The sequence below is a fragment of the Humulus lupulus genome, chromosome 3 (assembly GCF_963169125.1).
Source record: "Humulus lupulus chromosome 3, drHumLupu1.1, whole genome shotgun sequence".
Lineage (NCBI taxonomy): Eukaryota > Viridiplantae > Streptophyta > Magnoliopsida > Rosales > Cannabaceae > Humulus > Humulus lupulus.
In genome coordinates, this window is record NC_084795.1 from 6,298,216 (window position 1) to 6,315,538 (window position 17,323).

At 34.3% G+C, this 17,323-nt stretch overlaps 1 protein-coding gene across 2 annotated transcripts; it reads right to left on the reverse strand.

The window, feature by feature from the left end:
- Positions 1-1,192: 1,192 nt before the first annotated feature.
- Positions 1,193-2,846, reverse strand: LOC133821936 (MYB-like transcription factor EOBII). 2 transcript variants are annotated; one of them, XM_062254118.1, is made up of 4 exons: positions 2,581-2,846; positions 2,370-2,499; positions 2,172-2,281; positions 1,193-1,988 (listed from the first exon to the last, which is right to left on the reverse strand). In XM_062254118.1, the coding sequence occupies exons 1-4, from the start codon at positions 2,720-2,722 to the stop codon at positions 1,513-1,515; spliced, it is 858 nt and encodes a 285-aa protein (XP_062110102.1). In that variant the 5' UTR covers positions 2,723-2,846; the 3' UTR covers positions 1,193-1,512. The 2 variants fall into 2 exon arrangements, with proteins under 2 accessions (XP_062110102.1, XP_062110101.1); XM_062254117.1 differs by having other exon boundaries at positions 1,193-2,281.
- Between the last annotated feature and the right edge of the window lie 14,477 nt (positions 2,847-17,323).

The following is a 17,323-nucleotide window of genomic DNA, read 5'->3' on the forward strand; positions in this document are numbered from 1 at the left end:
TTACCCATAGTTTTCTTCCTCCAAAATTTCTCAAACTAGTATTGTCTTTGATATTAAAATCTTTACATAAGACAATAAAGATAACTAACAATAATTTCAGTAATAAATTTGACACTCACCATGTGTTTTGGTGAGAGTTTTGTGACAGAGAAAAGAGAAAGGATGAGAAAGTTTTAGCTTTCTTGATATAATAAGAGGGATATCTTAAATAGATAAAAAACCTTTAGCATCAAAATGAAATAGTACATATAATTTTTTAATAAGAGTAAATACTATTAAACATAAAGACTAAAACTTATATTTGATAATGTCGATAGCATAGCATAAAAACTATAGCACATTGAAGTGGGGCCCCTCGTGGCCTGAACGTCTTTTAATTTTTAAAAAAATAACATAAATGCGTATCCACAATTAAGATGTGACTCCACCTTTATTTCTTCTTTAAACTCCATTGAGCTGTCTATTCAATTCCATCATTTCATGGAATTGACTGCCCATTTTGATTTCATTCAATTCAAGATAGAGGCCAATAATTCTATCTACTTGAAGAAAATATTCCACTCATCCTTTCTTAAATTTCAAACTCATCGAATTCGATTATATATATATTGCTCTCTTTACACTTTGAGCTACCACGTGGGAACCGGGAAGGGTTCCCTTTCATTTCTTAATTTTATTGGGTATTTCTTTCTATATATCGTAATAATTTTAAAGAAGAATTATATATAAAGTAACAATTTTTAAAATGTTGGAGCCTTGCTAAGAAATAACATTTTCTCAAATTTTGAGGCTCTATTAAGTGGGCCCTAGTTATAGGTATGTATCATCCATTATTACATGATATAATTGTCAAAATTTAAAATTTAAATAAGGAATGAGATAAAATACACCATTAAAAAAATATAAATTTATAGTAATAATTATAATTAGTCTCGCATATTTAATTTTAAATATCTTATACTAGTGCTTTATAACAATAATCAATGTTATATGTCTTAATCGCGCACAGATCAAGTTTTATAAAATTTAAATGGTACAAATAATGAAGATTATATATAAAGCTTTCTATGCAAGTATTATTGCATTTAGACCCGGTTATGGATAAAAGCGGTTCACTTTGTATCTAAAGTCTCAAATATAAAAATCATAATTTATCTTTATGAAGATTTGAGTATATTATGAAATGGGACCATAGAAAAACAATAGATTTTTTCACTCCAAATAATAAATTCCAATACAATAGCACTCTCGCTAGATACCATATAATTCATACACATGAAAATGAAAATGAAAATGAAAATGAAATGTGCTTAATTTCATTTAATATAATACTCATATGGTTGTGATAAATATATAAACCCTAAATATGTGGACAAGTGATTTACATAGTCTTTGTTCACTAAGATCATTAGTAGTTTGAGAAGTGGATATTTTTTTTCCCAATATAACAAGATCACCACCCTAGATACCCACCTAGCTCTAGCTCTGGCTAACTATCTACTCAAATCACCATCACATTTCTCCCATGTTCCATAGAGCATCTGCCATGTTGTCATGCATCATCCAATCACCGGCCGCCATCTGGCACCCGGAAATGTCATATGCCCCAATTTCCAAAATGGGGTCCAGATTTAGAGCCTCGATCCCATAGCTGCTGCTGCTCATCATGTCCATATAATGATCAACACAACAGCTCTGATCATCTAGTAATAATAAGCTCTGGTTGTTATTGTTGTCGTTTGTTACAGCAGCTTGGTCGTAATAAACAGAAGATGAAGAAGAAGAAGAAGAAGATGTCGTTTTGAGTTGGTCTTGATCTTGACTTGTTGTGATCTGGGGCGATGACGAGAGAATAGTCTGGTCAGCAGTCATCAGTACCGAACTGAGACAATGATCACTCGAGCTATTATACGCTGTCGTTTCGATGGGCTCCTCGGGAGATGTCGAAGCTGACGATGATGATGAGTGAGTATAAGGAAGTAGTGAACCTGAAGTGGAATTTTGAGGCAAATAAGGATTGAAAAGTTCTTGATGAGAGCTATTTTGACCATTTTGGATTGTGGTTAAAGAATCAGGAGATAAAGAACAAGTAATAGAAGTAGTGTTTTGCTCCATCTTTTGAAGCAATCTAGGCATCCAAAAACGACGAACAGCTTCAAGAAATGTCTTACTGTTTGACTCAATGTTAAGCTGGCGTGCCTGCTTTTGAACCCTTGTTCTCCAATAGTTCTTAATCTCGTTATCTGTTCTTCCCGGAAGATGTTGAGCAATTCTCGACCATCTGTGAAACGACAAAGTTTTAGTAAAAACGACATCATAAACTGAGATGGAATATGACTAAATTAATAGCTTGGTGTAAAGATCAAAACCTGTTGCCCCACTTGGAATGGAGTTCAAGGATCAAGAGCTGTTCTTGTGGAGTAAGATTGCCACGTTTAATGTCGGGTTTCAAGTAGTTCAACCATCTCAATCTACAGCTTTTTCCAGTCCTCTTCAACCCTGATGAAGTCAAATACTTTTGTTCACTACTCAAGTTGAGATTTAAAGAACAAAGAAATATATTAGATATAACATTCTTACCAGCTCGTTTGGCAAGCAAGTTCCAATGGCCTTCACCATGAAGAGAAATATAATGTATGAGAAGAGTGTCTTCTTCGAGAGTCCAAGGCCCTCTTCTCAGTTCGGCTTCTTCTTCATTATGACACTTTGTAATAGTATGCATAGCTTACCCCTCTTTGTGTCTTTCTTCACTTTTAATTGAGCAGTGAAAGTGAAACAGAAAAAAACCAGAGGCTAAAATATTTATAGAGCTTAAAAATTAACAAGGGTCTAGAAAGACACTGGTAATATTAGAGTTTCTATACACTTGACTTTTTATACTCAACCGGGTGGAGTTTTCTGAAATGGGATTTGTCGTATAGCAAAATAGGTTGAATAAATTAGCTATAGCTAGCTTGCGAATTTGATAAAGCTAACTGGCTACTTTAGTTGAGTACTCGTTTGTTGGTCATGTATATTAACAGAGATGAGACTTGGAATTGGACCAGTCAAAGTGGTACTTTCTTTCAACATCAATATTCGAGAATATATATATATATAAAAATCATCATAAGACCATGATTATCTGTTTTCAGGTATAATTCACTTAATAGTATTATACCCTAGATGCTTCCTCCTTTTACACTAAGCTTGATAATTAACTTCACAAAGAAAAACTTTGAGAGTTGCATGTATAGGGATTTGAAATTTTGTTGTATTGTTGTGTGTTTATATATTTATTTAATGGAAACTTAAATGGATTTTTTTTTTTTGCTTGTTTGTTTAGGAACATGTTTTGCCACATAATAGGAGTATGTGCTCGAAAATGTATCTATAAAGAAACAATTTATTTGCAAGTTGTCCGATTAGCTTATAGAGAATCCTTAAAAATGGTGTTTACTACTCGGTGCTAATGCGCTCGAAGAGTCGAATGAATTGAACATTGCTCGAAAATATTTATCATGCACATATTTATAGAAAGACGAGACATTGAAAAGAAAGTATGTATAAGTTCGAAGAGAATTTGAACCCTACACCGAATTTTAGACACTCGTGCAACCAACCACTTGAACTAGTCCTAATTCTAATCCTAAGTGACATCGCTTAGAGATTTGTTAATTTGTAAAATAATTTTCCCATATAGCTTTACTGATATAGAATAGACACAACAATTGGCATACCGTTTATGCCAATTGTAAACTCAATAGGCACCGAAGAATCAATTCTAAATTCGTCTTAAATATGATATATATTCCTAATAAAATTTAAAGCTTTCTTTACCAAATTCATTCGAAAAGAAGCTTTGAATATGCTGTTATATATTATTTAATAGTAGACAGTTGGATATGTTCGGAAAGGGTTTAGAATAAGTTAAGAAGAAAGATAAGACCTGGGTCTTGACTTGAGAATAATCTTTAATAGAGTGTGGTACTTATTTTCTTCTAAGGATATTAATGATTCTCTCCATTTATTATCTTCGTGATAAGTTTCTTTGTTTGTCTATAAGAGAAACGTGCTTGACTAAACAAAATATTTTGCACAGTGAATAATACAACTACAAATATGGAATTATGTGATAAACTTAGTAAATTGTTGGAAATAAAAACAAGTTAGATAGAACTTTCAGCAAAACGACATTTTGGTAGATGGATGATACGACAAACAGCTAACGGTCCAAGCTCCAAACGACAGTAAACAAAGTCTCTTTTTTCTTTTTCTTTCTCTGGTGTGTGTTTCCGTTCTCTCTTAAACTTTCTCAGGCTCTTACGAATATCCAAATAGAATAAAATCTCAAAATAAGAAAAAATATTGGAATCTTATATGAAAATTCATGTATATATATTTGTTATATTGTGCAGCTAAATTTGACTATATATATATATATAGTTATTGTAGCTATGTACGTTACGATGCAGAATCAAACTGTAGGGGTCAATTTTTTTTTTTTAAAAAAAAATATTATATATGAAAATTATAAAATATATTTAATATTTTTTTTAAAAATTACTTGTATTAATTTTATTTTCTGAAAAAATTATGAACTATCTATTCAACTATATATGCAGACAAGGCAAATGAATACATATAGGAAGCCTTTGTCCCCCTCTAATTAATTTTTTTTTTTTTTGAAAAATTAAATAGTTTTTTATACCTTTTTTTTTTGTTTTTTCTCTCATTATTTCATTTGATATTTAGGCTGAGTTCATCCCTGTATAGATCCAAGCCAAATTAACTATTATTTAGCACATATTGATACATAGGTTGAGGACCTTTTTTAGGATTGATAATAATATTGCCAATAAACAAAAAAGATAAAATAAAGAGAGCCTAATTGTGTGTATATATATTCTATTAAAATTGGATGGTACGTATCTTGATTAATCTAACATAGAGATATAAAAAGTACTCATGATGAGGTGAAAAGGCATGGAGAAGAGATCAAGGGTAGTCTAATAGTGGGTCCTAAGGCTTAAACTTAAAGGCAGGGCCGACCCTGGGCATAGGCGGGTTAGGCCCGTGCCTAGGGCCCACCCCTACCCAGAGCCCAAAAATTGGAATGTATTTATATTACTAAATATTAGTTTAATTTTATTTAAAATTACTTTAAAAAATTACATTTACAAAATGGCCTATTTTTTTAAAATTTATTAAAACCGTCTTAGGCCAACTTTTTTTCAGAACCGGCTCTGCTTAAAGGGCATACGTATATATACATATAAATACATTTGTAAAAGGAATTACTAATAAGTGATGATATTTATACGAGCATTAATACGTGCATTCAAAATATACACTTAAACATTACACATAGTAATGTGATAATTTATAAAAAAAAATTGTTCTAAAAGACAATGAATATAATATTTCTGTACACACATCGTTACTCATTTTATACATATGATTTATATAAATATAAATGTAGAAGGGTCAATTATTGTAGGTGAAGAAGGGGTGGCATTGGTGGATATGTTGGTACTTGGTAGCTGGATACATAGTGTGAAGATAGAGTCTAGTCTCATCTCATCAAAAGATTGATAGAGAAAATAAATTAAAGGGTTTCTAAATTGAGTCAAAATGGCTTTATTGGTGGGAAAAAGATGCCATTTTTTGTTACCTATTTTTGAACGTAAAGGCTAAGAACCAGTCATGTGATGAGAAGAAAGAAAGGTATATAGAATAGATACTGAAAGGCATTATGAACAATACATCATTTTTCTTTAGCTCTAGATTCATCCGATGAATAAAATAATTATGAGAAAGAAAGATAATCAAATTTTAGACTCAAAAATATAAAATTATATGATATTGTATAAGTGCACGCGTGTTTGTGCGGTGGGGAACTACCTATTGTCCTATGGCTAAAAAAACTATGATTGGACTGAGTGAAAATGAAATTTGATAGAGAAAAAACAAGGAAGAATTCTTATGCACCAAAAATATGGGTGAAATATATAGCATAGCCATCACTCACTATCTAGAGTTTCATTTCAACTAAAATTTTAAGTCATCGACCTGAAGTTGACATGTGATGAAGCATTGATTGATTAATCACTTACTTACTTAGCCGACTCCATAGCACTGTATGGGTGAAATTTGACGTTTTGAAATTGAATTTCAAAATATTCTGAATATTATACAGCTGCAACTACTTAATATATATATATATATATGTGTGTGTGTTTATTAATTCTTCATTTTTTAAAAGAATTTCTCAGTCAACATGCGACTAATGAAATGTACCAAATGTAGAATTTTCAATGTGCCAGTTCGAATCAAGGAATTTTCAATATGAAATTGTTTCACATAATTAAGTTTGAATTTGCCTTCTCATCCTAGCTAATTGAATGTATTTGCCAGTTATGGTATCGTATATGTTTTCTTTCTATTATATTTTTGACTCAACAAAGTGGTATTTTAAATCGACTAATCATAGATATTTTTAAGTGGGGATCACGTCACTTTTAAATGTGTTGTTGAGATTAAATATTATATATTATTGTGTGTAAAAATTGTGTGCAATTTAAATCATAATGTAAATATAAATTCGTATAATGAGTCTTTTTTTAATTATTTATTTGTAAAAAAATATATTTTATTAACTTTCATAACAAAGAGATCAATTAAGCTTATGAAAAATGTATTCTAAATTGAAATTCGAGTGTGAAAAGAATAAAAATATTAATTTATATATATTTATAAATTAAATAAACTAAATGAGCAAAATCAAATTAATATTTTAAAATTTTGGTATCTTAAACATGGTGAAATTAGATGATAAAGGGCTGCAAAATGTGAACCTTACTTTTACCAAAACGTTATCTATAGTAGAGTGCACACTGGCTAGAAAGATTCCCTCATTTTCTAAAACCAAAAGAAAAAATCAAATTTATATTATTATGATTTCTAAAAGAAAAAGCTTATAATTTTCACAAAATGACTTGGTTTTATTTTTTATAAAGAAAGCTTTAGTTTATTTTGTACAAAACACTCATACATATACTTATTTTGTTGGGTTTATACTATTTTTGGATCCAGTGTTTTTTTCAATTACTTGTTTAGACTTTGTGTTTTGATAAATTACTTTTTAGACCCTATGTTTTGTAAAATTGTTAAAATAGAACCCTAAATCCGATTTTGGTCAATACTTTTTCAACTAAAATCACAAATAATTTACCAAACTAACAATTCAGAACAAAAATAAAATCATTCTGCTTAAAAACTGTGTTGTTATATTCAATTTTTTATTCATCAAAATTAATTTTATGGTTCTATTTTAACTATTTTACAAAACACAGGGTCCAAAAAATAATTTGTCAAAATACAGAGTCCAAACAAATAATAAAAAAAAATATATGGTCCAAAAAAATATAACCCTATTTTTTTTAAAAGAAAAAACTTGTACAAATTTAATTAGAAAAAATACATTTTTTAAAAGAAAAAACTTGTACAAATTTAATTAGAAAAAATACAAGAAAATAGTACCCAATCGCATCAACATGGAAGTAGACAACCAAATACTACCATAAGTATTGTGGCCAAACAGAGCCGATCCTGTAGCCAAATAAAGTACCTGAAAAAGAGAATAAAAAGGAGAATGAGCCAATGGCCCAATATAAGTTCATATATCAGTTTTCAAAATTTTGTATCTTTCATCAAATTTGATATTGTCCCCCGTAGTACTCAAGTTTTTTCAAATGTTACATTTTAATACTTAAATTTTTTTTAGTTGTAATACATAAATCTATAATTTTGATGTATTAATTAGTATTCATCGTTAACTGTTTGTTAAGTTCTACATATCACATTTTTATTAGTTTGATTGACGGCGATAATACTCAAATCTTTTCAAAAGTTACACTTTAATATCCAATTTTTTTGCGATAATACATAAATCTACAATGTTGGTGCAATCATTAGTATTCATCGTTAATTGCCTGTTAAATATTCACGTGACACATATGAATTTTGGGATGATTTTAGACTAAACTACTTCAATTCTTTAAATATTATAAAAATCATTTTTAATTTAAAAAAATCTAAAATTGGAAAGCCCCGACTAATTCTAAGACATCGGACCGTTAAAAACTACTAAAACATAGCTACTATTTTGGAATATATTCAAGAAATAATATAACTTTATTATAAAAATCCAAAATACGGAACCCAATGTTATTTACATAAAAACATTAAAGAAAACATAAGCTTTAATTAATTGTTCAAAAACTAATTGCGGAAAATAATTACATAAATTGAAAAGACTAAAAAATATAAACTTCATCTTCGATCTTCCAGCAGTCCATTCAATCAGCCATCTCCCAATACACATGCCAAAGCTGTCATGAATCCATCTGCCTTCCAAAATTATTTTCCTGCACCATCTAAAATAAAAGAAATGAACATAATGCCCAACAAAGAAAATCTACTAAAACATAACATAAGTCAAAAGACTAAAACATATACTATAAAACATATAACGTGAAAACGTAAATCATAAAAACATAGGACTACAATATTAATGGACATTAACTCCTTACCGTAGTATGTGATAGAAATCATCTAGATTATCTTGTTACTATTCGAGCTAGGTTTAATCACAATATCATATATGATAAACCATCTAGGTCCTCTTGCTACTATTCGAGGTAGGTTTAAAAATAACTATAGTCTACGATAATGATAATGTAATGCCCTGAAATCCCTAATGAGGTTTAAGGGTCGGATTAGTAGGCCGGAAGGGCCATAATTGATTTATTATGCCCTTAAATGATTAAATGCATGTTTATGTGAATTATATTGGGAAATTTCAATTTATATGCTTGATAAAAGTTATAATTACAAAAAAATGCCAGGCATATTAAAAATTACAAAATAATGTTATATTTTGACACTTTACCCAAAATGCCCTTTCCACTTCTTCGACCTTGCTTGATGGTGGTTCGATGGTGCTCGATGCCAGCTCAATGAGACCTTCAAAATCATGATTTTTCATGAAAAATGACTTTGCTCGATGGTGGTTTGATGGTAGTTCGATGGTGGTTCGATAGTGCTCGATACCAGCTCGATGAGACCTTCAAAATCCTGATTTTTCATGAAAAAATGACTTTGCTCGATGGTGGTTCGATGGTAGTTCGATAGTGGCTCGATGGTGCTCGATGCCAGCTCGATGAGACCTTCAAAATCATGATTTTTCATGAAAAATGACTTAGCTCGATGGTGGTTCGATGGTAGTTCGATAGTAGTTCGATGGTGCTCGATGGTGCTCGATACAATTCTTGTAAGAGACATAATTTTTCACTCGGGTGTCCGTTTGGGGTGATTTTTTTTTATTTTGGGTATTTTTTCAAGATATACACGTTGGACATGTTAATATGCACATTTTTGAAGTGTAACACTTGTAAAAAATACAAAAGTACAAACATACCTCATGTTTAAGACATCTTTTGGTATATTTTTAAGTTTTAAACTTCCCAAATGTGCATATTAACATGCCAAACGTGTAGATATTGAAAAAATACCCAAAATAAAAAAAAAATCACCCCAAACGGACACCCGAGTGAAAAATTATGTCTCTTACAAGAATTGCATCGAGCACCATCGAGCACTTTCGAGCCACTATCGAGCTACCATCGAACCACCATCGAGCTAAGTCATTTTTTCATGAAAAATCATGATTTTGAAGGTCTCATCGAGCTGGCATCGAGCACCATCGAGCCACTATCGAACTACCATCGAACCACCATCGAGCAAAGTCATTTTTTCATGAAAAATCATGATTTTGAAGGTCTCATCGAGCTGGTATCGAGCACCATCGAACCACCATCGAACTACCATCGAACCACTATCGAGCAAAGTCATTTTTCATGAAAAATCATGATTTTGAAGGTCTCATCGAGCTGGCATCGAGCACCATCGAACCAGGTCGAAGAAGTGGAAAGGGCATTTTGGGTAAAGTGCCAAAATATAGCATTATTTTGTATTTTTTAATATGCCTAGCATTTTTTTGTAATTCTAACGTTTATCAAGCATATACATTGAAATTTCCCATTATATTATCATATGATGTTAAATGCATGCATGTGGGTCCACATTTCATATCAGTGGTATTTTGGTAGTTTAGCCCGTTGAGGGCATAATTGTATATTTGTATGCATGTCGGTGAACTGTTGTTGAGACCACATTATAATGTGGATTTTTTCGAGCTATTCGGCATGAGACAATCTTTGAGTTCGAATTATCAGTTTGGTCATAACTGGGTTGAATTCGGGGCTCGGGGTGAGTCTCGGGGTGCTTTGATTATTAAAGCTGTTGACTGTGTTTTTAGCCAACGACGTGAGAACGTCAAAAACGATGAACCTTCAAGAGAATTTAAACGACACAGATAGTTTAATCAAGAAAAGTAAATAACACAAGAGATTTTATAGTGGTTCAGCCCCGATCAGTCGGTAATAGCCTAATCCACTTAGAGTTGTGATTATAGATCTGTACTCAAGATCAGATGGACTGAGCCAACTGAGTTTCTTCAGTACAGATTGCAAAAATATAAGAATTCTTTCAAATATCAGCACTTTCTCTCTCTAGAATACTCAGACCCAAATTTCCCAAAAAGTCTCAAAAGAAGAAGAAGCAGCCTCCCTTCTAATCCCCTAAGCCATCTATTTATAGGCTTAGGGTCATACATCTGATATCCCCTAGAATCGGGATATTTCATTATATTTATTACATTTAAATTACAAAAAACATTCAAAATGTAACAAAACCCCCCATTTGTGGGAAGAATGAGAGTTTCCCGCGTATCTTGTTGAAGTTGTTTCTGGGAATCTTGACTTAGTCATCCTCTAGCTAGTTGATCCACCTCACCTCCACTCTGGTCGATCATACACATGCTGGTCGGACATACACTTGCTGGTAGGACTTGTGCATGGTGGTAGGACATGCACTCCTCTCCTCTAACATGACACTCTCCTCTAGCATGCCATTTCTTTATTTGGACAACCATGCACTTGTTGGACATACGCATAAAGACCAAACTCTTGGGCTCTCCTCGGACCACACCCTTGGGATCTCCTAGGATGCACTCTCCTTAGCTCTCCTAGGACCACAACCTTGGGATCTCCTAGGATGCACTATCCTTAGCTCTCCTAGGATGCACTCTCCTTAGCTCTCCTCGGACCACACCCTTGGGATCTCCTAGGATGCACTTGGCTTGGTTATGACATCTTTCAAGCAGTCCAAATTCTTCGTCAGTCTACCGGGTCTCTTTATCACAACTCTAAGGAGTCAATGTATTTATTGACTATTAATGTGTCTTTTACTGACCATGTACTGCCATTTGTCACCTCTATTGCCACATCATCAATCTACAATTTTTGGGTATAACAAAAGCATTACCGGGAATTAAAGGGTAATGGGATATGATTTTATTGGTATTTGAAAATAGCGGGAATTGGAGAGTGGTAAAAATGATTAACGAGATAGGTGGAAAATGACGGTTTTGCCCTTGGGGGTTGTTAAGAGAGGATTTAAGCATAGAGGGTATTTTAGTCTTTTGACCTAGGCTATATATAGGTTGAAGGCTGTAGAAATAGAACTAAAACAAATGTTTGTCTATCAGCCTCACGATCATCATCTTTCTCTTCTCCTTCCTATGAATTTTTTAAGCAAGTTTGGGGATTCAAACTTGGAGTTTGAAGCTTGAGGTCTTAGGGTAGTGTTCAGCCATTGAAGAGGTTTCAATTCAAGCTTAAGGTAAGGTTAGGGTTCTAGTTCCATTTTATAGTGCCTTGCTCTGTTTTTGTGCTGGTTTTAAGGTTTGGAGTTTTGATCATTGAATGGGGAATTTGATGAAGTTTTGATTGGTGTAAGGCTTAGGTTTTGATGCTTATATGGTAGATAAGTTGTGGTAATAGTTGGTGGCTTTGCTTTGTGATATTGGGAGATATTTTATGGGGTTTTGAAATGAGTTTGAAGGGGAAAAACAGGGGCTTTTGGCTGAGTTTCAGGTGGGGCCGCGGCTCTGTTCTTGAGCGCCACGACCCAAGCTCATTGAAGAGGAAGGGAGAAGCTGCTGGGCCGTTGGACCGCGGCATGGAAAAGGACGGTCGCGGCCCGTGTTGGGGAAAAGGAAGGGGGCCGCTTCTAGTTGAGGAGGCGGGCCGCGGCATGGTGAAGGAGGGACGCGGCCCTTAGTGGCATTTTGGCCCAAATTGTGTTTTTGGCTTGGGGGTTCAAACCTTAGGCTTCAGGATCGACCCTACTACCTGGTTTAGTAGGATTTGATGTCTCGGAGGCTAGGTTTTGGTCCAGGAACCTTTGTTATTCATTTTATTGATGGAATCCCCTAATTGGTTATGACCAGGTGACCGTCAAGGAACTAAAATGTTGATCGTTCTCAAGGGTAGTTCTTTATTAATTCTCGCTCGAACCAGAGGTAAGAAAACTGCACCCTATATATATGACATGCGTGTTGAGGTATGTTTAGTGTTTAAATGTGGACATTGATTGCATATTAATTGCTTAGCAAATCTTGCTTATTTGTGAGCGGCACTGACTTACTAGTCAGAATCGGCAATGGTGTCACACTGTCTGTGAAGCTGTGACTTACTAGTCAAGTTCGACAGCGATACTGAGCACTGGTCGTATGTTACTGACCTAAGAGTCAGGAATGACATAAGCGTCATGAACGCAGAGCCGATAAAAGATTAGATCTAATCGACATCTGTATTGAATGACTCATTATGAGCATTAATGTCGGACCGACCCCAAGTTCGATGAAAACTAAAAATGCTTGCCTAGTTACTCAAAGCCAGGGCCAAAGCTCCAGGTGACCATATCGTCACATGGCTGAGGGTACGGAACCCACATTAGTGACTCTATGGTCACTCGGTTGGTTTATATTGGTGACTTGCTCATCAGTCACTTATCCTGTTTAAGCTAATGACTTGATCACTTATTTATAAAGGGAACATAACCCACCTTAGTGACTTTTACAGCTGTCACTCCCCTACTTAGGGCTAAAAGCCCTGTATGATTATTATGATCATCGTTTGATGTTATATTCTTGCAGTATTGAGTTTTCTTGCTAGGCTTTGGCTCATGGGTGCTATGTGGTGCAGGTAAAGGGAAAGAAAAACTCACCCAGCCTTGAGTGGAGAGCTTAGGTGGTGATGTGTACATATGCGGCCGCTTGACCACCACGGCCAAGGAGTTCTCAGAGGAACTAGAGGGTTTACCCTATTTTTGCCGCTTAGGTCGGCGAGTGGTAAATTTTAAACTGTAATGACCATTTTGTATTGTAAATAACTTGTAAAGATTTTTATGGGCCCATGACCAATTTTATGTTTATATAAAATATATCACTTCCTTTTGATTGGTTTTTCACTTTAACCTATTAATGACACCTAGATGCACATTTATAACCAAAGAACTCAATTAGCGAGTTAAGCATGTTTCAAAGTTCACAATAACGGTCTTGGAGTAACCAGGAAGTTACAGATAAAAATCTTGGGATTTGCTTATTTGCTATCTAAGCGACTATATTTCCCAAGCGACTACAACATAAAACATATACATATACATAGCATATAAACATAATCATAACACATAAAATCTAACATATTTTCCTTACCAAAACCAGGATATTGGTGACAAGAACGGGATTGGAAAACTCCTAAAACCAACAATAAGAATCATAAGTTTCTAAAGAAATGAAGATGAAAAGGAGATCTAAACCATCAAGATAGAAACTTACCGAAAAACCTTAAGTTTCAAGAAACTTAAACACTTAACCAAAAACCATAAAATCAAGTTAGGATATGAAAGAAAATAAAAATAAAAGAACTGTAATGAACTAACTCTGAGGATAAGAATACCTTGGATAGACTAGAACTTTGATCGACACCTCAATACTGAAATGTCACTCTATCTTACTTCCCAAGTGTTTAGAAAAACTTCGATTGAAAAGCTTTTAAATCCCAAAACCCTAGTGTTTTCTCTATAGAATATACTTAGCAGCTTGGAGGATGTGAAGAATGCTTGAATAATGAGTGAAATGGCTGAGTGCTAGGTCCTATTTATAGAGTTGAAGGAGTGAAACTAACCCCTTTTAAAAAGAATAAATAAATGAATATTAATTGAATAAATTTGAATTATCTGTTCAACAGATGCCCAGAACTCGGTCAAAAATGTTCAGAAGCAAATCTAGGTTGTTGAGGGCTGTTTCTAATTCGGTTCTACGAAATTTCAAAAACGCATAAGGGTTGTTGATATATTGCCCCCTATAGGCGATATATCGCCTGCCCCTATATCTCGAGCCTTCGTGGTTTCATTCGCGCGAAGTCGACGTGTTTTCCGTATCAACCTTAGGCGACATATCGACCTCTATAGCTACGATATATCGGCACACACTGATATCTTAAACACGTTTTTGCACACTTTCAGCACACTTGAAGTTTTTTTAAAACAACTTTGACTGAGTCAAACGTGATCCTAACAACTAATGGAAGGTTCTAGAGCTTCTAGATCTATCTTTTATTAATTTATTCATCTAAAATCCTTAAATAAACATGCATGTGACAAGTGTCACGTTCTTAATAATTCTATCTAAACCTTAAGTTATAATAAATAATATTTCTAGGACCAGCTATATTAATCAAACCTTATGCTAAAATTAATATTTCTAAACTATAGGTTAAACTTATAAAATCCATAACTATTTCTACGAGTTTCCAACTAAATCTCGGCTTGAACCAATAATCTCGAATACTAAAATACTACAGGCTACAACTACTACTACATAGCTAAGTAAAATTTTGAGACGCTACAAAAATATTATTAAAAACTAATTAATAATATAGATTTTGTGATGATTTTGAGTTTCAATTTTAAATTGGGTTGTTTCGAATTTGTAAATTTTAGTTTTATTAATTAGTTTTTAATAATCTTTTAGATTTTTTAAATTTTAAAATGATTTTTATAGTATTTAAAGAATTTAGGGATATTGGCAACGATAATACCAAAATCGTTTCAATAGTTACACTTTAATACTTAAATTTACAAGTATAAAAATGTGACACGTGGATACTTAATGGGCAGTTAGCGTGAGTACTAACGGTTGCACAAAAAATTATAGATTTATGTATTATTACCGCCAAAAAAAGACTTGGGTATTAAAGTATATATTTTTTTTAAAATTTGGTATTATCACCGCTAATATCTGTAACATCCCAAATTCCCTAATATGGCTTAATGCTTGGATTAGGGGGGCGGGAGGCAATAATTATTTTAATTGTGTGCTAATGTATTATGAGCATGCCATTATGTGAATTATATTATAATATAATTATGCTTGCATGTTTAGAAATATTAAATATGCGTGTGAGCCTGTTTCTTACAAGAATGACATTTTAGTATTTTTGACCCGTTGATGGTATAATTGTAAATATGTGTGTGTATGATTGAGACCACATTATTATGTGGATATATTTTGGGTTACTCGACGCGAGGCGATCTTGGTGAGCAAGTTAGCGGAAAAGTCACAACGAGGTTAAATACCCAGCTCAGGGTGAGCCTAGGGGTATTTTGGTAATTTAGTACATTACCGGGGTTTATCGGGTAATGGGAGGTTAAATGGTTATTATTTTTGAGATATTTGGGGATTTAGAGGAACACTCGAGGATTTACGGGAAGTGGCAATTGACGAGATTGTCCTTGAGGTCACTAGAGGATTTAAGTTAGTTATAAGGGCATTTTGGACTTTTTGGCATAAAGGTTAAGTTGAGTTTTAGCTGAGACTTTAGAAACACTCAGAAAGAAGTAGAAGATTTAAGCTCTCTCTATCTATCTCTTGGTTCTCTCTCTCCCTCATTTGGTGTTTGGTGATTTGAAGAAATTTGGAGGATTCTAAACTAAGGACTTAAAGGTTTAAGATTGGCTAAGCTTTGGATTTTGCTCAGGGTAGAGTATAGCTCAGAGGTAAGGACCTGAACTTGAATTCTTTATGTCAATTCTGTTGTTTTTGTAGGAAGTTTAAACTTTGCTTGTGGGGGGGGGGGGGGGGGGGGGTGGGGGGGTTCGAAGATTGAATTTTGGATTTTGATGAGTTTTCAATCAAGTTCTGAGTTAGGTTTTATTGCTTGAGAGGTGTTAAATCGGTTATGGGAATAGAATTGAGGTTTTAAGTTTGAGTTATGGTAATTTTGATTGGGTTTGGATGAGGGAAAACCCAAGATTCTGGGTTCAAAGGGGTCAGGCCGCGGCCCTCTTGAACCCAGGGAGGGCTTTGTCGCGAGGGCGCACCGCGACACATGTTTAGTAAAAAGGGAGGCTAAGCCTCTGACTAGGGGCGGGCCACGGCGCAGGGGCATGGGGCCGCAGTGCTTAAGTGGTTTTGGACCCTGAGAGGGTTTTCGAGTGCGGGAGCTCAACCCTAAGGGCTTGGGATCGATCCTACTACCCTGTTTAGAAGAATTCGATGTCCCGGAGGCTAGGACTCGGTCCGTAAGCCTTTATTCACTCGTTTTGACGGGATTCTTTATCATCGTTGTGACTAGGTCGTCGCTGGGGGCTCGGATCAGGGATCGTACTCATGGGTCATTCATTGGTAGTTTGCACTTGGACCAAAGGTAAGAAAACTGCACCTGAAATATGTTATACATGATTAGGGCTTGGCCCAATTGCTGAACATATTCTTGATTTGGGCGTTGGCCCTGAAAATGCGCATGATTATGATTATGGTGTGTATATGTTTGAATATATTGTAATGCATTGTATCTGTATGTATGATAAATGTATTATGTGATTGTCTGTTATGACAAGGAAGCTCGGTTTATAAGCCAAGGATTTGTGTTGTATCTGGTTAAAGATCGACTTATAAGTCGAGAATCTCCAAGGCTCGGCTTATAAGTCGAGCTTTAAAGACCCTCGACTTATAAGTCGAGCCTTGGAGATTCTCGACTTATAAGTCGATCTTTAACCAGATACAACACAAATCCTTGGCTCGACTCATAAGTCGAGGATCTGCAAGACTCGGCTTATGAGCCGAGACCGACATTACGCACGGTGAGCGCAGGCCACTATGCTTGGGCCACCTTGGGAGTGCACCAAGCACTTGACTGGCTCGGATGCCATAAGAACCAAAGAGAGTGCAAAATGTATTTGTGCAACCCTATAGTTGCTGATCTGAATAGTGTTTATGCTTAGTTCCAATTATTATTGCTAAGCCTGCTGTATTATTCTGTGAATTGTTTGAATATGATTTCTTGTTGAGTCTTTTGGCTCACGGGTGGTT